This window comes from Saccopteryx leptura, chromosome 11 (genome assembly GCF_036850995.1).
Source record: "Saccopteryx leptura isolate mSacLep1 chromosome 11, mSacLep1_pri_phased_curated, whole genome shotgun sequence".
Lineage (NCBI taxonomy): Eukaryota > Metazoa > Chordata > Mammalia > Chiroptera > Emballonuridae > Saccopteryx > Saccopteryx leptura.
Genome location: NC_089513.1, coordinates 3,707,828 through 3,730,366, shown reverse-complemented (window position 1 = coordinate 3,730,366; position 22,539 = coordinate 3,707,828). Strand labels below are relative to the sequence as shown.

The 22,539-nt window shown below is 52.1% G+C and overlaps 2 protein-coding genes across 4 annotated transcripts in view; one reads left to right on the top strand and one right to left on the bottom strand.

Moving 5' to 3' along the window:
• The window catches only part of FBXO15 (F-box protein 15), a 39,275-nt gene extending 22,728 nt beyond the window's left edge, over window positions 1-16,547 (bottom strand). The window contains exons 1-7 of one of the 3 annotated variants that reach the window (XM_066352354.1): window positions 16,419-16,547; window positions 12,173-12,283; window positions 9,324-9,428; window positions 5,367-5,609; window positions 4,823-5,032; window positions 3,589-3,651; window positions 277-403 (exon numbers count right to left, since the gene is read on the bottom strand). In XM_066352354.1, the coding sequence (XP_066208451.1) occupies window positions 277-403; window positions 3,589-3,651; window positions 4,823-5,032; window positions 5,367-5,609; window positions 9,324-9,428; window positions 12,173-12,186 (762 nt within the window). In that variant the 5' untranslated portion in view covers window positions 12,187-12,283; window positions 16,419-16,547. Of the gene's footprint in view, window positions 1-276; window positions 404-3,588; window positions 3,652-4,822; window positions 5,033-5,366; window positions 5,610-9,323; window positions 9,429-12,172; window positions 12,284-16,314 lie in introns of all 3 variants that reach the window. The other 2 variants (XM_066352353.1, XM_066352355.1) reach the window with 2 other exon arrangements.
• An 89-nt stretch (window positions 16,548-16,636) lies between these two features.
• On the top strand, window positions 16,637-21,790 carry TIMM21 (translocase of inner mitochondrial membrane 21). Its single transcript, XM_066352356.1, has 6 exons — window positions 16,637-17,181; window positions 18,912-18,974; window positions 19,071-19,168; window positions 20,912-20,985; window positions 21,071-21,176; window positions 21,323-21,790. Exons 1-6 carry the CDS (start codon window positions 16,890-16,892, stop codon window positions 21,416-21,418), a joined length of 729 nt encoding a protein of 242 aa, XP_066208453.1. The 5' UTR covers window positions 16,637-16,889; the 3' UTR covers window positions 21,419-21,790.
• The last annotated feature ends 749 nt before the right edge of the window (window positions 21,791-22,539 follow it).

Here is a 22,539-nt window from a genome sequence, read left to right as displayed (position 1 = left end):
ACAGAATCAGGGATCAGCCAAAAGGGCACAAGGGCACAGGGACATCCCATGACAGTAAACGGAGTCTGTCACCTGTGAGAGCAGAACAGCAGGGAGTCGCTGCGGAACTGAGAGTTGTTCTGCTACAAGAATGTAGCTGGTGTGATGGCAAACGGGGCAGAGTCGGTGAGAAGCCCGGAGACTGGGCCCTCGGCAGTTGGTGTGGTAAGTAGGGTGGGGTGGCGTCAAAGGGAGGCTGCCCCCCCAGCCCCCCAGTCCCCCAACCCCCAGCCTTACCTTCCACAGCCCCACCAGGAGGCCAGGGCTTAGGCGGAAGGTCTGCACGAGTCTGTCACTGCCCATGGCGGTGGAGTCGGTCAGGTCACTCAGGCTGTACTTGGCGAGCAGGGAATGCCAGCGAGGTCTTCACACGTGCGCGCCAAAGAGAGGGGAGAGAGAAGTGAGCGCGCGCGTCTGCAGATGATGGCTCTCGTCCCTGTGTCTAATGCTACCTGGGAAGCACATGACCATCCAGTGCACACTGCTAGGACGTGGTGTGCTGAGGGATGAGGGACACAAACTTTACACATTAAAGACAAAACGGCCACACCCAAACTTCTGACCCAACCCTCTGGCCTTTCTCTCCCTGGGGCTCCTCCTGCAAGCTTAGCACCCCGGCAGAAGCTGGAGAATCTTGGGGGTGAGGAGGGAAGTACCCGTCACTCTGTGCCCCTCACACTAGCGCCCGCCACAGTCAAGAGGGACTCTCAGTGTGCATCCCTGGTGAGTGTAATGCACAAGCAAAGATGAAATGCTTTAAACAATAAGAAAGTAGTTGGCCTCATGGGCCCCAACAGGAAGTGCATCTGTTCACGTGACTATCAACATCACTCGGGTAGTGAAAACTGCAACATTTGAAAATAAACGTAAACCAAAATCATAGTTTTCATGAAGGAGGCGCACTGTGAGCTCTGTCAGAATCGGTGCTAAGAGGAAACAGTCGTGTCAGAAAACACAGATCAGCTCTGGCACTCATCATAAGACTAACATCGGGAGAGGAAGCAGTCTGCCAGCACCACCAGGGGAGACGCAGACGTCCGTCACTCCCAGGAACCTGGAGGAAGCTCAGAAAACCACAGTGGACAGGAGATCTCAACGGCCAACTGACAGCTCAGCATCAGACCCGACTTGCCAGTAGCTGTGGCCACACTGCCATTGGGCCTTCCCCTCCGGCACTTGGCCAGCAGGGGACAGGTGTCCCAGCGTCAGCCCCACAGGGCCCTGTGCAGAGCAGAGGGGCTGACCGCCTCCAGCTTTCAGAGAGGCTGTGCTGAGACCCATGTGCGTCAGGAGAGGTGGGTGGGGAGCAGGGAAGTCCCCACTCGCCCTGGCCCCCCAGCCTGTGACAGGGGCGAGGCTGCTGTCTGCTCCCCGCCCCGTCCTCACACACCTGGGGAGCCCCAGCACACAGGCAGCTTGGACAGCATAGGCAAAGGGGACGACTCAGTGAGTCTGTCTCGGAAGGTATAAATTACAGGGAAACTCACGTTGCAAATCACGTAATTACGGCTTTCATGTTCTGAAAGAAATTCCCGCAGAGGAAATAAAAAAGCTGCAGATGGAAGTGACCATGTGAATCCTTGGCTGCCACCCAGCTGCAGACGGGACGTGCTTCTCCAACAACGCAGGCTCCTGACACACACGTGGCACGTGTCAAACATGGGCTACTGCAGGCTGGCGGGAGTCCGCGGAGTTTTAACGCAGATGAATTCCATTAAAGGAGCTCCCCCAACTCCGGCGTTCCTGCCACCGTGCTGTGCCGGCACTGTCCAGGGCCGTCCATCCACACCAGCCCTTCCTGACCGTAAGGAGCTCCCCCAACTCCGGCGTTCCTGCCGCCGTGCTGTGCCCGGCACTGTCCAGGGCCGTCCATCCACACCAGCCCTTCCTGACCGTAAGGGGGCCATCCATCCACACCAGCCCTTCCTGACCGTAAGGAGCTCCCCCAACTCCGGCGTTCCTGCACCGTGCTGTGCCGGCACTGTCCAGGGCCGTCCATCCACACCAGCCCTTCCTGACCGTAAGGAGCTCCCCCAACTCCGGCGTTCCTGCCGCCGTGCTGTGCCCGGCACTGTCCAGAGCCGTCCATCCACACCAGCCCTTCCTGACCGTAAGGAGCTCCCCCAACTCCGGCGTTCCTGCCGCCGTGCTGTGCCGGCACTGTCCAGGGCCGTCCATCCACACCAGCCCTTCCCGACCGTAAGGAGCTCCCCCAACTCCGGCGTTCCTGCACCGTGCTGTGCCGGCACTGTCCAGGGCCGTCCATCCACACCAGCCCTTCCTGACCGTTCACTGGCGCGGACAGCTTTATCCCGATCTTCTGTGATGTGCTGAGCAAAGGAGTGGGGCTCGTTCTCCAAACCTATCTCCATGCCTGAGACCGGAGTGCTGCATTAGAAACCTGGTGTCCTGCCTGACCAGGCGGTGGCGCAGTGGATAGAGCGTCGGACTGGGATGCAGAGGATCCAGGTTCGAGACCCCGAGGTCGCCAGCTTGAGCATGGGCTCATCTGGTTTGAGCAAAGCTCACCAGCTTGAGTCCAAGGTCGCTGGCTCGAGCAAGGGGTTACCCGGTCTGCTGAAGGCCCACGGTGAAGGCACATATGAGAAAGCAATCAATGAACAACTAAGGTGTCGCAACAAAAAACTGACGATTGATGCTTCTCATCTCTCTCTGTTCCTGTCTGTCTGTCCCTGTCTATCCCTCTCTCTGACTCTCTCTCTGTCTCTGTTAAAAGAAATAAAAGAAACCTGGTGTCCAGCGTCGTTGAACGGAATCTCAGAGATTCACCAAAATAAAGGTTCCATCTGAGCAGGAACGGAGTGAACGAGATGCCTCAGGAATAGAACTGGGAGATGATTCGCATGGTGTCTGACAGAGCATCAGGGTGTTGCTTTCAGAACACCACCACGCCTGGTCTCTGGCACTAGGAAGCCGACAGTCACACCACAGCAGGGCGCCTGGTCGGTGCTCGCTGGCACAGCCTCAGAGAGCCAGCCTCACAGGCAGGAGCCAGAGCAAGGTCCCAGGTATGAAGTCGCAAAACTGTGACGGCATCCAGGGAAACCAGGAAAGAATGCTGCCCCTCTGTGGAAGCAGCAGGCTGACATGAGAGCCATGCCAACATCTTCCACAGCAAGGGTGTGTGTGAGGAAAACCGGGCACCGCAGCGCGCAGTGACGTGGCAATGCCCCCACGATGACAAAGGACACGGAGACAGTGGGGGAGGCAGCCAGGGTGGGAGAACAATCCCGCAGGAGGCAGCCAGGAACCTCACATGGCCATAAGTGCTACACAAAGATATGGGCACGTGCACAGAAGGTCAGAGTGCTACACGTGCCACAGCCCAGCCTTCAGGAAGGAAGGGCTAAGGGTCAGAACAGTGAGCACGGGAGCCTCAAAGGGGAAAGCAGAGAGGGCGGGCTCGGAGAGCGAGGACTCAGTGAGCACCTTGTGTGAGACACACGCATCCAACATGTGCATATGACAATGAAAGCGCATGAGCGTCACTGCCACACATGCTAAATACAACTTCACCCTCATCCTCACCCTGCTCCATAGATGAAGAAAGGGAGGTGCAGAACCACTAACAGTTTGCACAAGGCCACATATCTGGAAAAGCACATAAAAATGACTGATAATTAAGAGTTGATGATCCAATGTTTAAATGATGATTATTATACCATTTACTAAAGAAGGAAAAACATAATAGCTTTATATACCCTTCTGTTAAAATAGGTAAAACTGGCCCTAACCAATGTCTCAGTGGATAGAGCATCAGCCCAGCATATGGACGTCCCGGTTTGGTTCCCAAAGGTCAGGGCACACAGGAGAAGCAACTATCTGCTTCTCTCCCCCTCTCTTTCTCTCTTCTCTCTCTTCCCCTCCAGCAGCTAGTGGCCCTGGGCACTGAGGGTAGCTCCCTTGGAGAGCATCGGGCACTAAAAATAGCTCAGTACTTGAACATCGGTCCCAGACGGGGTTCACCGGGTGGATACCAGTCAGGGCACATGTGGGAGTCTGCCTATCGCCTCACCTCTCACCTAAAAAAAAAAATAATTAAAACTAAAATCTTCAGGTCAGCCACCCTTCATCTAGGAAATTTTTTTTTTTTTTTGTATTTTTCTGAAGCTGGAAATGGGGAGAGACAGTCAAACAGACTCCCGCATGCGCCCGACCGGGATCCACCCGGCACACCCACCAGGGGGCGATGCTCTGCCCACCAGGGGGCAATGCTCTGCCCCTCCGGGGTGTCGCTCTGTTGCAACCAGAGCCACTCTAGTGCCTGGGGCAGAGGCCAAGGAGCCATCCCCAGCGCCCGGGCCATCTTTGCTCCAATAGAGCCTCGGCTGCGGGAGGGGAAGAGAGAGACAGAGAGGAAGGAGGGGGGGAGGGGTGGAGAAGCAGATGGGCGCTTCTCCTGTGTGCCCTGGCTGGGAATCGAACCCGGGACTCCTGCACGCCAGGTCGACGCTCTACCACTGAGCCAACCGGCCAGGGCCTCATCTAGGAAATTTTGTGAACTAGAGTAACATCCCCTCACCATCATACATAGCCAAGATAAGAGGAACCTAAACTCAGACTAATCATATGTGTGGGGAGCCCCACTCTCCACAGTGGTCCAGGATGAAAGGGAGGTCTTTACGATGCAACCCCATTCAAACACACTGGTGTGATTCCTGAATTACAAACACTGGTGTGATCCCTTAGTTACAAAATGCAGCCCACCACTATTTACATAGAAGATGTTCTCACCCAAAAGTTACACTGAATTAGCACTTACCCATTTTTGGCAGGGGACTTGGACCGGTCCATAAAAATGGGCGTCACACCACACAGATCGAAGGAGGCAAGTGCAGCCAGCCGTGGCCAGTCCTTGCCATGCCACACAGCCATGACCGAGGAGTCATTCATGCAAAGGTCAGCGTGCTCCAGGACGTGCTCCTTCCCGCCTTTCTCCCTCAGTAGAATGACCCAGCTGAGACCCGACAATCTGGAGGGGAAAAGCAAGCCACAGATGTACAGGTGTGCGCCACCGCGTTGAGAAAAGAAACGCACACATACATCTCACAGGTCACAACCCTAAAGCATCGAGCGCCCTCACAGGTCGCACCACTCATCTGGAACAAGAAAACACGACGTGCTGGAGAGCAGCACAGACACATGCAGACCCCAGGAGACGGCCCCTCTCAGCACGGAGTGCACACGGGTCCTGCGCACACTCTCATCAGCACTCGGGCCAGCCTTCCTCTCGAAGGGGACGCCCATGTCAGCATGCAATGGTGCTCCAGGAAGTGGGACCCCTGCTGCTGGAACAGACGTGATACCTGAGGGCCTCCTTGGTTTTCACGCGGAGGCCCGTGCAAGGGTTGACAGGCGTGAGGAGCTGCGCCACGGCCGCCTTCACAACGGCGACCTGCCTGGCGATGTACTCCTTCTTCCAGTAGCTGGTGTCCTTGTCCTCCACCGACAGTGCGTGCAGGGACACAGCTGTCCTCTCCATGGAACCAACTGTCCAATAACAACGTTTCGGTGCAAAGGCCGTTGCGTAGATTCTGACCCAAAGAAAACTGAGGGAAAAGAGGAAATAAGTAAACAGCAGAAGAGACAGAGACCCTGCCATGTACCTGTAGTTAGAATACATATAGTAATCTGAAGATGCACGATAACTGTGAAATAGTCTAATCCCAGGAATGAGTCCAGCCAAACATTCACAGTAGTTGGTGTTCAGGCAAAGCTGCAGTCCGAGGTACATGGTTTAGGTTCACCTACCCCAGAAACACTTACTCAAAGGAAAGGCTTGTTTCCCAGGGTCAGGTTAAAATGAGTGATCTCATGTAATTGGGATCGTCCACACCACTGCCCTCATTCACAATAACTGAATAGAAGATCTATCATAGAAAAATAGCAAGCAGTGTACACAAAAGAGGAATACACACACATGCACACACAGAAATGTCAACACTAACTGACCTGATTGATGCTTCTTTTGCTCCTACATCTTAATTTTCCAGCAGTGAACATGCTGCTTACACAGAGACTGATGAGTACTGATGACAACCACCAGTGACAGTCACCGCCGCAGAGCACGGCGTGTGAACACTGGTTCAGCACCCTGGGCATGAGTCCATTTAATCTTTCAACCAATCTGTGAGCCAGCTGCTACTCCTGTGCCCACTGAACAGATGGTCTGACTGAGGCCCAGACGCACAGGAAGCGGCCCCGGCCCGTAAGTGTGAGTCAGTGTGGAGCTGAGACTGACCCCACGCAGCCCCATCCAACCCCCACTCAGAGCCCTTGCTCCACAGTCTCGTCAATAACACACACAGATGGGCTCACGGAAATGGAGAACTGATCCAATGACAGAGAGCCTGTCAGTCACGACGCCAAATGCCAATCCAGCTGCAACCAGAGTCTGTGGTCTGAGCCCCACGACAGAGGCCACAGGAGCAGCCCTCAGCAGGGGCCGAGACTGGGCCCGGGCACCTCTCTCCCAGGCAACGCTCTCCTTCAAGGAAGAGAAGCAAACTTCTCTCATGGGAAACTGAGGCAGAGGTTAAAATCTATTTCCTAATGTAAAAGGTGAGGTTCACACCAATAAACTTAATTACTTTCCAATTTATGTCTGCACATCCTGTCTCATGCAGACTGGGACAAAGTGGCTGGTGGCCAGGCAGCAGGCAGAGGGACTCCTCGCAGACGGGAGGGCCTGGTCTGCGGGACATACGTGGGTCTGAGACCGCGGAGCCCGGGGGCAACGGCTGTCTCGGCCGTGCAAGTGATGACCACAGCAGAGAAGGAGCACTTCTCAGACATCTCCCTCGGGACCTCGGCCCCGGACTCAGGCGTCACACGGACTCCCCGACACACTCACACACTCAGACCCTACTGCTCTCCCTTTCTAGTGGGGGTTTTCAAGTAACGTCTCACACCCCGTGAAATCATTTCACGCCAAGCTTATGGCCCTAAAGTACGTCCATTTCCATCTCGGAAGTCTGACTCTGTTTCTCGCTTGCCCTGCTCCCTGGCTACAGAGACAGACCCGGCCGTGGAGAGGTTGAGCAGAACACGGACCCCACACCTTGTTGCCATAACTATGCCTACACGCGTGCCGTGACCCACTGTCACCCGCTACCTTACTTAACTTAGCATAAAGGAGCCGGAAGAGAACAAAACATCCCATAGCACTGAAGTCTGGTGTAGACTGTTCCCAGGGGTCATTTATAAAATACAATGGTCAAGTTTAAGAGGCTTTTATCAGTCTCCAAAACCCACCACGTCACCTCTTGCTCACAAATGCTCCATCCTGTTAAAATGCTCCAGTGCACTTGCGAACAAGAGCGTATTTATCTAACCTGACTCCCGGTCAGGCCCAAACAACTTCAAACGAACTGCTGAGAAAGTGGGGCCAGTTTAATGTCCTGACGAACAGTGTTTCCTGGAGTGCTGGGACGTAAACTCCCGAGACGAGGCCGAGGCCGAGGCAGAGGCAGAGGCAGCCTGGGCCCGGCTCCAGTGACCACGGGAGGCCGGCGCTCACGCTCGCGGCTCAGGATGCACAGCAGCGAGGCAGCCCGGCTGCTGGCCTGGGCCCCAGGGAGAGCCCCCCCTCGAACATGACCCCCAGAGAAGTCCTTTGTGCCAGTGGCTAAGATACATCCTGCTGTCTGCTGTTCAGAAGCAATGCTTAGAAAATACCCTTAATTTTCCAAAAACAGTGATTGTTTACCCATTCAATTATTTATACATTGTCTTAATGAAGACTGATGCAAACACAATTACGATCATCCTTTGAAAAGAAAAAAACAAGCACTAGAGTACCTGCATCAAAAGCTCAGATTTTTAAAGGACAACTTCCAAAAAAGGTGGGATGGGCACATAAGTGAAAATCCTGTGCACAGAGAACGTGACCAGTGCTCCGGCCCCAAACCCACTGAACGGCCCAAGCCTCCACCACATGGGCCATGAAGGCAGCTGGGGAGGAGGGGACAGTTACAGAAACTCAGGACTTGTCATTTATCAGTTTCTGTAAGTAATCTGAATTCTATCCTTAAAGGTAAAAACCCTGCCCCAAAAAAAGCTACAGTCTGGGACACCAAGTTGAGCTCTTTCTTGAAAACTCCCTCACCACACTCAGGGCACAGCCCCATCTCTTATCAAGAGTCCCTGAGAAAGAGACCCCTCAATGGCTTCACGCTTGCTCCAAACTATTGTTAAGAACGTGATTTCACTTGGTGACTGTGTTTAATGATAGAAATGGACTGATAAACATACACTCCCCCATAGAGAAAACATCCTTTTAAATGAAAAGATTAGAAAACCCAGCCTTTCCACCAGAGACTGGATCGTGACCCCTTCTGATTTCAAGAACTTGACTGTGTATTACTATCGCCCGGACAAATGTGGACTCCAGAGCACAGAAGGGAAATCTCCAGAAATGCAGGCGAGGGGTCCATCCTGTCTGCCCACCCGGCAGGCTCCAATGCAGCCACTGTACAGACGGGCATCAGAGAGCACTGCCCAGGCACGGCACTGCCCAGGCACGGCTGGAGAGAGCTGGTCCTGCCGCCCTCCCCTGCCATCCTCACTCCCTATCTATTCAGCCCCCCCCCCAGGTCTGCCTCCTTCTCTGGTCCTTTTCCTGGCTGATCTGTGGGTTCCTTGTGGGATCGGCATCTGTCTGCTCTCTTGATGTTGAAGGAGCCAGGGACCTAAGAGCCAAGATGCTCAGCTGTAGGCCCAAAAACTCCCCAGGAGTTTGGAGGAGTCCACCAGCTCACCCCAAGGAAAAATTCTGCATGGCAGATAAAGATCAGAGCAACAACACAGGGAAGGTTTTGTCCTATATTCCTGGGCTAGCTGGCTCACCCTCATCTCCTCTGGCTTCCTGCCCACGGGGGCCAAGTCTCCGAGGGAGCACACGCTCGGCCTCTCCCACCCCTCCTGCGTGCCGGCCCACGAGGCAAGGGTCCACGGTCAGCAAGTCCAGGCTGCCCCACCACAGCTGACCAATCCCCTCCCCCTGCCAGCAGACTGGAAGCCACCCTTTCCAACAGCTACCCCAAACAAGTCTGCTCTGTGTCAGCTCGTGCACAGAACAGTCCCTTCTTTAAGGACAGAGATGCAACTCCTTGAACGTATTGTACAAGTACTTAATGTATCAGAAACATTATGTCTAAAAATACTCTTGAGATTCTTTTAAACTTTAAAAGATGGACTGAAAAGGCCTTGCTAGTTCTCGGAACTGCCTTCAAAACAGGCCGGGACACGCAGGCTCTCCTTACTTGTCGTTGGCCAGGTGGTAGAGTCGCCTGTTCACACAGCCGGCGCACAGCAAGGCCGCAGCATCCAGGTAGGACAGGATCTTGAGCAAGACTTCGGAAGGCATGCTGTGGAGGGTGTAGTCAGAGCACCGGCTGTCACCCCGCAGCCCCCCGCTAGGACGATGGACCCTCCCTGCGCACAGGGCTGCCCGCGCCCGCACCCTCAGTCAGGGTCTTGGTAGGTACGCTCTGACTATCCCGACCCTCACAGCCTACCCCACTACCCCGGGCACGAAGAGCTAACCCCCTGGGCCTTTCCATCAGGTTCCCACACTGACTCCAGCAGGTGGGACCTCACTGCCTCGCTAAGGGAAGGGCCATTATCAGGAGAGAACTGGGAATAGAAGGCATGACAGAATGTGTGCCTGGCTCTCCACAAGAAGTACAGAGTCCGCCCCCTCTCTCAAAACAGGATAAGGACCTATCAGGGCAGCTGCCCCCCCAGGGCCCTCCCCCCACCACGTCCTCAGGCTCCGTCCCTTCCTCTGGGCTTCCAGCAAACACCAAGTCTGGGAAGCTGCGCTCAAGTGTCAAGTGTCTTGAGAGGGACAGGAAGTCAGGAGTGGGCGCTGTGAGCCTCAGGGAAAAGCAGCAATGAGAGGAAGCTGCAGAAGACTGCCCTGGGGGTGGGGGGGGCGTCTGGGGATAAAGGGCAGGAGGGAACAAAACCCTCTGGCCAATTGAAAAGCGTTTGCCCATACTCTTTAACTGTGATTTTAACTAGTTTAAATATTTAAGTTATGATGCAAACCAGGTTATCAAACATGTCACAGGGACACACTCCTAAAGTGCTGCTGACACTAGGAACGAGGAGGGAGGCAGACAGATGTGAGGGGCAGGTGCCCTCCCCGCACCAGAGTTCTCAGGTCTGGAACCAAAGACTTCCCCAGAGCAGAGAGTGAACCAGCAGCGTGCTCAGGTGTTAGTGAGATCCCGCCCCCTCCCCAGGGGAAATTCCTTACGGTCAGAGGCCAGAAGCTAGATGCTTTTAGTGAGAAAAGGCCTCTAATACTCCATGGCAACATTGCAAGCAGCACGTTTTTGTGACCATCTGGATTACCCATCGCATGTCATTTTTTCTGTAGTTTGATTCAACTAATTCCCAGCTCATAGTTATTTTTTAAACCGGTGTAATTTTTTTAATGTAGAGCTGGACTTAAGAAAAACACATCAAAGAATTAACCAGCAACTGTAACGACCGGAGTAGAACCCCATTCAAGAAGGACTCGAGGCAGGTTCAGCCCCCTGCGCAGCAGACACGCACTCTGAAGGGCGGGACCTCTCCACGTCCTCCAGCAGCAGGAGAAAGCCTCCACCATATCGCTTAAGCAGCTGAGATCAATGATGGTCTTAATCATCCCTCGTGAGGTTTCCTCAAAGCCGCACAGTTCCTGGGACACCCATATAGGGTGACTTTCTGTGTAGACACGACTATGGGAGCCGCACACTTCACTGAGAAATGTCTGGTAATTCCAAGCTGCCAGCTCCACACAGACGGAGCTGCGTGGATAGTTGGCACTCCATAACCCTTAGAACAGTGCGGCTCCGTAGCTCCTCAGCATCAACTTCAAACTAATGGTAAAAATAAAATTCTACATCTCTTGTATAGTACCTTGCCAGCACAAAATGGGTACCCCAAATCGTGAAAGCGAAGAAACTCAAAGTCCCCCTGCAGGTTTAGAAGAAGACACTTCCATCTATTTCTCCTTTTTCAAGGGTCTCCGTGAACTGGAAAGTTTATCACTTTAAAGCAGGGGTCTCAAACTCGCGGCCCGCCAAACAATTTTTTTTTTTTTTTTTTTTTTTCATTTTTCTGAAGCTGGAAACAGGGAGAGACAGTCAGACAGACTCCCGCATGCGCCCGACCGGGATCCACCCGGCACGCCCACCAGGGGCGGTGCTCTGCCCCCCAGGGGGCGATGCTCTGCCCATCCTGGGCGTCGCCATATTGCGACCAGAGCCACTCTAGCGCCTGAGGCAGAGGCCACAGAGCCATGCCCAGCGCCCGGGCCATCTTTGCTCCAATGGAGCCTTGGCTGCAGGAGGGGAAGAGAGAGACAGAGAGGAAAGTGCGGCGGAGGGGTGGAGAAGCAAATGGGCGCTTCTCCTATGTGCCCTGGCCGGGAATCGAACCCGGGTCCTCCGCACGCTAGGCCGACGCTCTACCGCTGAGCCAACCGGCCAGGGCTCCGCCAAACAATTTTGTACTGATTTTTTTTTTTTTCAACTGCAGTGAGAAAAGTGTTGCGTAACAGTTGCCTTTTGTAGACCTAGTGCGGCCCGCCGAACGGCTGTGATCTTGCTCTGCGGCCCACATGCTGAGTTGAGTTTGAGACCCCTGCTTTAAAGGATTTTTTTTTTAATTCATTTTAGAGAGGAGAGAGAAAGGGAGAGAGAGAGACAGAGAGGGAGCCAGAGAGAGAAGGTGGAGAGGAGCTGGAAGCATCAACTCCCATATGTGCCTTGACCAGGCAAGCCCAGGGTTTCGAACCAGTGACCTCAGGATTTCCAGGTCAATGCTTTATCCACTGCGCCACCACAGGTCAGGCAAAGGATATTTTTTTAAAAGGAAAACTAAGTTGACTTATCACTTTTAGAACTTCGGCTTCATAAACTAGTCTAATAACAATGGTGGTGGTGACAGGCTGATGGCTCATATCAAACCCTCTGGGTTGTACGTTCTTCCTGCACGATTCTATTGTCAGAGCTCAAAATAGAGTGAGCAACATTCTATGCAACACAACAACCTTCTCTCACAACCGCGTCCCCAGAGCCTCCCAGAGAAGCGGCCGAGGACCCTGGCCCCTTACCTGTCCAGAGGCATGGCGCAGGTCGGGGCACACGTCCCGTGGTGCCCTTCGCAGGGGGCATGCTGCTTCTGCGGGGCACAGGCTGCTGTAGGCTGCACCCCTAGCCCCGTTCTGAAAGGGAACGTGGGAAACTCAAGTTACTACAGTGCAAGGGGAGCCGTCTGCTCCCCATGACAACACTGGAAAGGACTGGGAACTCCAAGGCTGCTGCCTGGGAAACCTCATCTCTGCAAAGAAAGGAAGAGGGAGGGAAGGGTGACTGGGGACGCCACCCAAGTCTGAGTCACTGAGTCCGCAAACTGGACTTGCTCTCATGTTCAAAACTGACATTGAACTCTCTCTCTTCTTACGGGCTGTCAGCATCAGAGAGGGTCTGGGAAACGTACTTGATGGACACAAACAGATAAAATGTACGAATTGTTCAATCACTTTACTACAACAGGACCTAACAAAGACAGCATGGGCAGAGGGAAAATACCTTTAGGTTTGCGGGCTGGAACTGCCAGCATGCCCCACGCCTGCGCTGACCAGTGGAGAGGGTGACTGGCTCAGCCCAGCCCTGGCGGTCACAGCCACAGAAGGACCAAACACTCGCCTGCAAGCCTCTTCACATTTTAACCCCTCACATTCAATGGCATATAACTTTCATCGCCTTTTTTTTTCCTTTTTAGTGCCACGTAAAATAATAATGAATTTTATAACTAATGGCTTTTAAGATTGAGTTGATGAAGCAGTGTACAATATTTTGTGCAATCAGTCCTTCTCACAAGTTCCCAAACTTTTTTTTAAGCTCCGCCCTCAACAGCAGCAGTGCTCACTGGCAGCTTGGTAGGGACCTGGAATGCCCCAAAAGTCACTGAACCCACAGCCTCCCGTTTCCGGGCGGCAGTTGGCAGAGACGCCCCCAGCGAACAGGCTGGTCCTCAGGGAAAGGTTTGGCAGTGGACTCTTCAACCCACACGACCTGCCTCCTCCTGCCCAGTGTGCTCTTCAGGAAGGATTAGAAATCTCGAGGGTGTATATCCATGCACTCGGTCCACCAGCACCGTCACTCCAAGTCTGTACTTCATTCACCAAGTGTTTAACCAGCGTATTTTTTTTTCCACCAAGCTGATGGCTTGGACATATTTGGCCTGTCACTCAAAGAGGACGTGGGCAATAACTGGGGGTAAAATGAGGGGTCCCAGGAACTTGGAAGGAAGGGCCATCACGTCTGGGGAGGCTGAAGAATGAAATTCATGTGAACAGGCATGAACAGAGCATGGCCTAGACCCCAGCACAGCTGGCACTCAGGAGGCTCAGGCAGGGCATCGCCTGGGGACCTGGCGTAGCCCAATGCTGACTGTGCAGGCAGTATGCTGCAAGCGTTCAAGCCTCCTGGCTCTGCCCCGTGCTTCCGAGCGACACCTAGCAAGCCCTCAGTAAACATCAGCTGTCACTCACACACTGGCATCCCAATTTAAGTGAGTGGGAACAACAGAGGCCTCTCCAGATCCTGGAGGGTAACCAATGCAGGCAGGAGAACAATGCTGACTACCCACACCTCTCCAGTCCACGGCAGCATGGCATTCGGCGTGCCTGGCATTCAGCAAGCCCTTGTCTCATCTGACTCGTGAGCGGCGTGCCCTGGGGAGACGGGAAGCCATGAGGGGCAGGGGCAGAGGGACAGAAGCAGGAAGACGCTAGCTGGGAAATCTGAGCCATGCCCGCTCCACCTGTACTCAGATAATTCCCTCTGTGCACTACATTTTAGTACTTCTGTTGGAATTTTTTTTTAACCAAAGATTTCCATAGCAGAAAGGCTTCAACGTCCCTGGTCTGACTCTAACACCGCAGTTGGAGGAAAGATACAATCTCCTAATTGTATTCATTTCCCGGGGGCTGCCTTAACAAAGTACCTCCAAGTAGGTGGCATAAAACAACAGAAAGTTATCGTCGTCCTCCCCCTCCCCCCCTCCGTCCTAGGGGCCAAAAGTCCAAAACCAAAGTGTTGTGAGGACAATGGTCTCATAGAGGTTCTAAAAAAAACTCTTACTGGCCTCCTACTAGCTTCTGCTGGCTGCCCATAACCCGTGGTGTCCCTTGGCTGTGGCAACATTACTCCAACCTCCGCTCCACCTGTACAAGGCCACCTTCCCTCTGTGTCTGTGTGCCTCCTTATGAGGACATCAGTCATGTGTGATTGAGGACCGACTCAACACCAGCATGACCTCATCTCAACTACATCTACAAAGACCCTATATGCAGTCACTTCCTGAGGCTCTGGGTGGACAAAGTTTGAGAAGATGGGGTACATGATCCAATACAATACACAGTTTTTAAAGTTTTTTATTGAAGTGTAGTTGGCATACAATATTATACTAGTTTCAGGTATACAAGAAAGTGATTTGACGTTTTTATACCTTACAATGTGATCACCCCACTAACTCTAATATAATCATCTGTCACCGTGCCTGCTGATCACAATATTAATGACTAAATCTTCTGTCCCCTCTCACCCACCTCCCCCATCCCCTTCCAGTAACCATCGTTTTGGTCTCGGTTTCCATGAGTTTGTTTTAGTTTTGTTCATTTTCTTAGATTCCAGATATACGTGAGACTATACGGTGCACTTCACAGTGATTAAAAGCATTTCTAACATGATTAACTGCTCTTGAAAGTTACATCCTACTTATCCATTAAGTAACTGAACCCTTCTTATCCTTAAGAGTAGCCCTATCTGGTGTATCAGAAAGCATAATATGAGTGACTTCTTTTATCTGTAAACCAAGAAGCATTACAAGCAAAAGGAAAATCCTCAAGTATGCTATCTGTCCTTCGAATTATCCTTCCACCTGTAAATTAATTAACTGGGATGGTCGGGACAGAGCCAGGAGCGCTCACAATAACGTGGAAGGGATTAAGGTAGCTCCTGACATACTGGATCACTGGCCTCAGGACAAAAGCCATCACCCTCGGGCTAACTAAGCTGAAAGTCTTCTGGGAGGCAGTTGCAGCCTCCTGCCCGCTGCCCCTTCCCCATCTCCTCAGAGCTGCCAGTCCGACTGTGGAAGAGGACCACTCTTCAGGTCCAGGGTTCCCCAGAAAACTGGGGGGACGAGCCTCTAAACACAGGAAGGAGCTCACCACAGGCCCCAGCACTTGAACAGGAAAGCCGACAGAAGGGGAGGTTAGCACCTGAGCCCCGCGCGGTGACCACCCAGAAGGCACCCCTCCGTGGCTGCTAGGGACTTGGTCTCAGCCTGGGAAGGGGCGCTCCCAGCCTGCCCCAGGAATCCCCATAGAAGCGGGGGTCTCGCGTCCTCCACTCAGGGAGGGTGGGGCAGAAAACCAGGGCGTTTCTACTTTTCCAAGTTAAAAATTATACAAAGACGCAAGGTGACTCCTGCTCTCGAAATAAGTAAGAACTTGGGGGCGATGCAGAGCGGCGCCCTTTCAGGACCCGCAGGCGGAGGCCGCTCAGGGGCACCTGTCCCCGCAGGTGCAGCTCATTCAGGGAAAGAGGTCCCCGCGGGGCGCTGCTCGGGGGGAGGCTTACCACGCTCGCGTCCCCACAGTGTCCACTAACTGACCTAACGGAAGGAGCCGCTCTCCTTGGGCCAAGACTTGGGGGGCGACCCCACGCTTCCAAGTTCAAGACACTGCCTCCCTCCCGCCGTTTCCCCAGACCTTCCCCGCGGGGACGCGCCGGACACAGAGCAAGACCCCGGCGGGGTGGGCGCGGCAGGGGACCGTCACGAGAGCCCGCCGCTCCCAGGAGCCACGCCGATGCCCCCGCAGGACAGGCTCAGCGCCTGCGCGCCCAGCCTGTGCTGCCCCAGCCGCGGGCCGCCGCCGCCGCCGGTTGCCATGGAGACCCGGCCAGGAAGCGTGGGAGCGGGGGGGGGGGGGGGGGCGGAAAAGCACCACCCGCAGCTCGCCCACTAGAGGCCGGCAAGCCGCCTTTCCGCCCGCTCTGGGGGCGCTTCCAGAAACTTCGAGCGCACACAGTTGGTAGCAACCGCGCTGCAATCATGGGGACATCGTTCCTTCTTCCCCGCACGGTGGCCCTGGGGTCGTTCGCGCCACTTTGGAGGGAAGAAAAGTGAAATGGAAAGGCTACATCACGTGCCCTTAAAGGAAAGGCAGAGCCACAATCATACCAGAGAATTTCTCGGTTTACCGCCGTCCCCAGGAGAGGGTCGCACGGACACGCACTTCGCACCTGCTAACTGGACTCTCGCAACGGGGACAACTAGGTACTTGCCTCCAACGGAGGTGCGAAGCCGACCCAAACCCGCTACCTCCTGCGCATGCGTGGGCTGTCGCGCCGGGTCATCCGCGAGACGACGAGAGGCACGCGTGCGCTCTGGTCGCCTTGCACTGTGGGAGATATAGTACTTGCGCCTTCCCCGCTACGGCAACTCAGTGAGGCGTGAAGGCCTTGGACTACGATTACCAGAATTCCTAGCGGTTTCCCATGCTCTCCTTCGCGAAGGCATGGCGGGGAGAGTGTGAATGTCAGCCTAGGTTCAGAGCGCTTTAATGCAAGTAAAGAGAGGACGGAGCAGCAGGGGAGGCGCTCGGCGACACGTTATTTTATCAAGCGCGCCGTGCAGCTTGACCGGCGTGGATGCGTGCGCTTGAACGCGCGTCCGGCGGAGCGCGGAGGGGCCTGTGAAATCCGGCTGGCCGCGGTCGGCCTCGGCCCGCAGCGGGGCGGCTGTCCGCGCGCGCGATGTGTTCTCTTCTGCGAGCCGTGCAGTACGTGGAGAAGCTGCACCGGTCCTCGGGGAAGCGCCTGGTGCCGCTGCCCTTCGTCCCCCGCGGAGCTGGCGTGAAAACCGAGCCCGCTGTGAGGTGGGGGCTGCCCGGGCAGAAAACGGCGCGACCTGGAGGGTTCCTGGGTGGCAGCGCAAGGACCCTCTGGACGCAGGCACGGGGCCCCCAGCGAGCCCAGGAGGACAGCCGCAAGCAAGTGTCCGTGCACCGCCAGAGCGGTGAGCCCGCCGTCTCCACCTCCCAGAAAGGTGAGCGGGAGTGCGCCCATCGAGTCCGGTCTGGGAGCAGCAGCGGCCCCCGTGCCCTTCGGGGCGGGCTCGGCGCTGGAGGTGGGAAGACCGTCCACACCCATTCCGGGGCGGAGCCGCCGAGCAAGGGGCAGCGGGCAGGTTTACTGTCGTCCTCACAGAGTCGGACTCAGATCTGAAAGTGGATCTTGATAGAACTTTGTTGCATTGTGTCTAGACAGTTTTTCCTAACATTTGTTAGTTCTGGCGTGCAGAGGGTTATATAAAACCACCACTGTTTAGTACTTGAAAAAGTACAAGTTGCCCTGATGTTATTTCATCCATTGGACTCTTCTGTTCAACCTTGCAAACTTTAATGGCCCAATGTAGCAGGTGTACTTTCCCAAGTTCACACAGCTGGAAATTAAACGCAGATTCCCCAGATCTCGGTTTTCTAGCATCCAGCCCAGTGCTCTTTAGGACAACCACTCGTAAAAATTTCACGGGCTTCTTTTTTGTCTGTGCTAATCCCCTGATCAGTTGTTGATAGTTGTGCCAAAGAAATCCTAAACTCAGACAGTTTACCACTTAATTAGGAGGAAAATAGAGTGTGACACAAAGGGTGGAAAAAAGGTTAGTTGTGCTACAGAGAGAAGAAGGGAGCATATGATAAAGAGGAATTGCCTAGAACTGTCTTTGGCTGGGGGTGGGGTGCCCTGCATGCCACTCGCCCACCCACCCCCACCCCGCAGTGTACTAAAAAGTTTTGCTGGTGTGGCTGACCATCTCTGGATCCGTATGTGGCTTAAAAAGTTTTGCTGGTGTGGCTGACCATCTCTGGATCCGTATGCGGCTTATCCCTCACACTCGGAAGTACAAGTGTCTTACCGAGCCTCCCGACACACCCGTACTGTCGGCTCTAACATGACAGCATAGAGTGGACAAATGAGATATTCTGCACGACGTCTGGAGCAGTGTTGTCTAAACAAAACTTTGTGCAGTGATGGGAACGTTCTCTATGTCTCCTGACCCAGGATGCTAGCCACTAGCCAGCCACCTGTGACTATTGAGCACTGGAAATGTTGCTAGTATGAAGGAACTCATTCTTATTTAATTTAAAGTTAGGTTAATTTTAAACTTAAATAGCCATGTGTAGTATATTGCCCCTGTATAGGACATTTCAGGTCCAGAATATCCAGGTCACTTAAAACTATTTTAAAACAGGGTGGAGGCTTCACAAATCCTGGGCGAGATTTTACATACACATTGTTGTTGTCTATTTTGTGTTACTACAAACTAGTACAGTTGTTCCTTGCCTAGAGGTAGAAAACAATGCTTTCTCCACATCAATGGCCGATACCTTGAGGCTGTGCTAATGTAGTCCTATAAGTTACCATCTCTGTCAGGGCTTCTACTTAGGTGAGTTTATAGGGGACCACAGTCATCTTCTAGGGTCTGTGGTTTTTGTAAGAGGAAGACGGATGAATGACATGGGAATAGGATGGGGACCACCACCCTTGTATCTTTAGATCTCTAAGACGAGCTCTGCTGTCCCCACTTAGCTGTGATTTGGTTTAGATGTGTTGTTTATTTGGTTCTGAGTCACAGGGACATTTGAGAACAGGTGCTCCAGGACAGAGACAGACAGACCCAGTCCTTAGGTCCTGAGTCCACACTTCACTTAGAAATACTGAAGGCTCCTGCTTGTGTCCGGCACCCGTTTGACTCAGTGCTCTCTCTACTCTTTACAGTTAAAGAAGCTGGAAGAGATTTTACCTATTTAATAGTGGTGCTTATTGGAATCACCGTTACAGGTTGAAAACAGCAAGTATAAGACCCTTGAATGTCTGTTTCACTTACTGTTCATCTCACCCTTGCTTGGCTTCATCTTCTTTCTCTGTGACTTCCAGGTGGCTTGTTCTACACAGTTTTCAAAGAACTTTTTTCTTCATCCAGCCCTAGTAAGATATATGGGAAAGCCTTAGAAAAATGCAGATCTCATCCCGAGGTGAGTCCTAAAGACAGAGTTCCATACCTCTGGTAATAGGGAGAAAATGTTGGGAGGCAGAGCAGAGTGGGCAGCATTCCTACACCAGTTGTGTGACTAGTGAAATTTATATAATACATAATGTTTGAGTTATTTATGTTGTGATCTCTTTGTTCTGTGCTTGAAATGCCTTAAGAGCACCGAAAGGTCAGTGTAGGGTGTTTTCATTCTAATTATACAAGAGAAAGGCCTTTTACTATTTATCACCAATAACATGCTCAGAATGTACCAGAGTCCTACACTACGACACAGTTCTTAAGTAGCTCTCATGTTACACATTATTCCTTTTTGTAAGAATGTTACTATGAGCTGTGACTAGTCTTTAAAAAAGATCCCATTATCACAATGGTTTAAATAAATGAGCCCAGAGCTGTGCTTAGCATTTCAGTGAATCATCCTTATCAAATCTCAGAAGAAACATTATGTCAGATTCTGCTAGGATCCCGTTTGTAGAGAGGAAAACTGACACTCATAGAGGTGACAATAACTGAGTAGTGGCATAATTACATGTTACGGTGTATCTTTAAGGAGGTGAGAGTCACCGTGTTATTCACAAACTCAGCCTTTCCTGGGTCGTCAGCCTTTTGAGCAAAACAAAATGCACAGGATAATCAGGGATAGTATAAAAGTCGTGACTTGATTTGCTATGTGCAAAAGCTCTATAAATAATAACTGAACTTCAACATTCAATTCTGTCAACATTTAGAAAGGTCCTATTCTTTGCCGGGCATTGCCTGGTTGAAAGTGGGTAATCCTCCCGTTGTGTACTTACGTATTTACGAAGTAAACTGTGAATAGTTGTTGCATTTGTTCAGCTCCACCATTCTAACATCTCTCGCCTTACCTTTATCCCTTTTTATTTATGCATAAAAAATGTGGTACTGTAAATGCCTAACACAAAACAAGAAAAGTTGTATAGACTTGAGACAGTATTTATTTCAGTTTGATGTTTCTTGTTGGGTTTTTTTGGAAAGGTTCCAAAGTGTGAGCATTTTAAATTCAATAAAAATTACATTTCCATTTCACTGTGAGTTTTCCCATTAGAAATAATTGATTCACACCTATACATCTGGTTTGTTTGAAACAGGTCATTTTTTTTTTCTTCACTGTGTTTAATGACTTAAAAACTCCTTTCATCTCATAGCTTTTAGTATTAGACCCCATAAGATAAATTCGCTAAAAATGTTCAGGCATTTAAATATCTAAACACTGTTCCATTGTGCTTGTTTTTTTGTGAGTTTTTGTTTTTAGTGGGAGCATCTTTGCTTCACCTCCCCTGTTCTGAAACTATAAGCAGCCCCATAAAGTTACCTGGATCAGTCTCTGTCCAGGATATATTTATTTAAGTTATGGAATGACTTTTGCATAACTTCTTTTTCATTATTGGAGTTGTCATTTTGAAAGGGTCCCAGGCTTACTGACTCTTTTTCCTTGGCAGGCTAGCCCAGTTGGTTCGAGTGTCATTCCGATATGACACGGTTGCCAGTTTGATCCCCGTTCAGGACACATACAAGAGTCAACCAATGAATGCACAAATAAGTGGAACAACAAATAGATGTTTCTCTCTCTCTTCCTCTCCCCCTTCCCCTCGGTCTCTCTCTAAAAACAAAAAAAAATTAAAAACAATAAATCTCACTTGGTTTTCAAAATACTTCCCTAAGAAACTTGAAAACAACTAACTACAGCGTGGTCTTTGTCCTACAGGTCATCGGTGTCTTCGGGGAGCCCCTGAAAGGCTACGGGGAGATGACCAGACGTGGGCGCAGGCAGCATGTCAGGTAGCACGTGGCTGGCATTTGGGGGCTAGAGGGTCTTTTCTAAAGGAAAGGAATTGAGGCCCGTGCCCTTTGATTTTCTTGACAGCTTCATTGAGTACGTGAAAGATGGGCTGAAACACATGCGAGTCAAGTTCTACATTGAGGGCTCCCAGCCCGGAAAGCAGGGGACGGTGCACGTAGAAGTGAAGGAGGTGTGCGGGGGCGGGGCGGGGTGTGCGTGGCCCCCAGGGCGCCAGACTGGATAGGACAGGACCAGGCACGCGCATTCCCCAGGGCGCCAGACGGAACCGATGCACAGGAAGAGAAGTGACACCTGAAGGGCTCTTTCTTCCCCCAGAACCCGGAGAGTGGCGAATATGAATTCCGGTATATATTTGTGGAGCTGGAAGCGTTTCCTAGGAGAACTATCATCATTGAAGATAACCGGTCCTGAGACCAGGGGATCCGGCACATGTGCGCGTCCCGGTGGATGCTGAGCGCAGACTGCGCGGCCCCCGCCCCGCGGCCAGGTTCTGAACCAGACGGGAAAGACTGGATGGAGCTCATAAAAGCCTCCGTCCCTGCTAGTCGGGGCATTTAAACAAGCTGAATTAGAGATTTTCTTAATGAGTAAAAAAATCATGGAATAGAGCATAGCTTAGGTGATTGCGGGTAGTATATCTGCCCTCGACACCATCTTTCATAGGAAATTTTTGTTAGGAATTTTACACCATGTAAATAAGGAGACAGAGTTCAGTATTTTGTGCTTTTTTTATGTTGGATGGCTACATAAAATCTGTGGAATAAAATGAACATGTCAGAAGCAGCTTCCTTCCACATACTTGAGAGACATGAATATTTGAGAATTGTAGGGACCACAGTTAGTGTGTCTCCCATGCCCCCTCCGTGAATCGCGGGCATTGAAGCAGCAGGGAAGTGAACACTCAGGGCAGAGGGACCTGCCGGGGTCTCACCAGGTGTGTGGGCCTGCTCAGGTACATCCGCCTCTCCCAGCCTCGTTGGCACGGCTTGTTAAGGACGACCTATGAGGTGACAGGTCCACGTGCCTAAAAGGTCCCCATGAAGAGAGACAGCTGTGAGAACCTGCACGGAGGCCCCCACCGCAGGAGCATGGAAATGAGTGACAGTCACTTAGGTGTGCGTGGAATGCCCGTGGCTGTGGACACCCAGTTTTACCTGAAGGAGTTACAGGTTTGGAGAAGTGAATTTAACTTAAAAGAGTGTGACCACCCATCTGTGTAAAGGTCTATGTGTTCCAGGTCAGCTCTGTAAATGCCCTTACTGTGGTGGCTTCAGTTGTAGGTACCCACATGAAGTGTGTTTTCTCTGTCCCTCAGAACTACACAGGAACTTCTGCTGGGGTCTTGAAACTGTAGGATATTTGGGATAGAGAGACTCCAAGGCAGGCAATTGCCAGTGTTTAGTCTGCCTCCCCCTTAATTTAGTTTATACTTTTAACTGTTTCAGTTGTTTTTAAATTTTAATTATGACAAATCACGAACATTTATGAAGTACAGAAAGTTATTTCAGCAGACTCCCTTGTCCTCTGGTGGG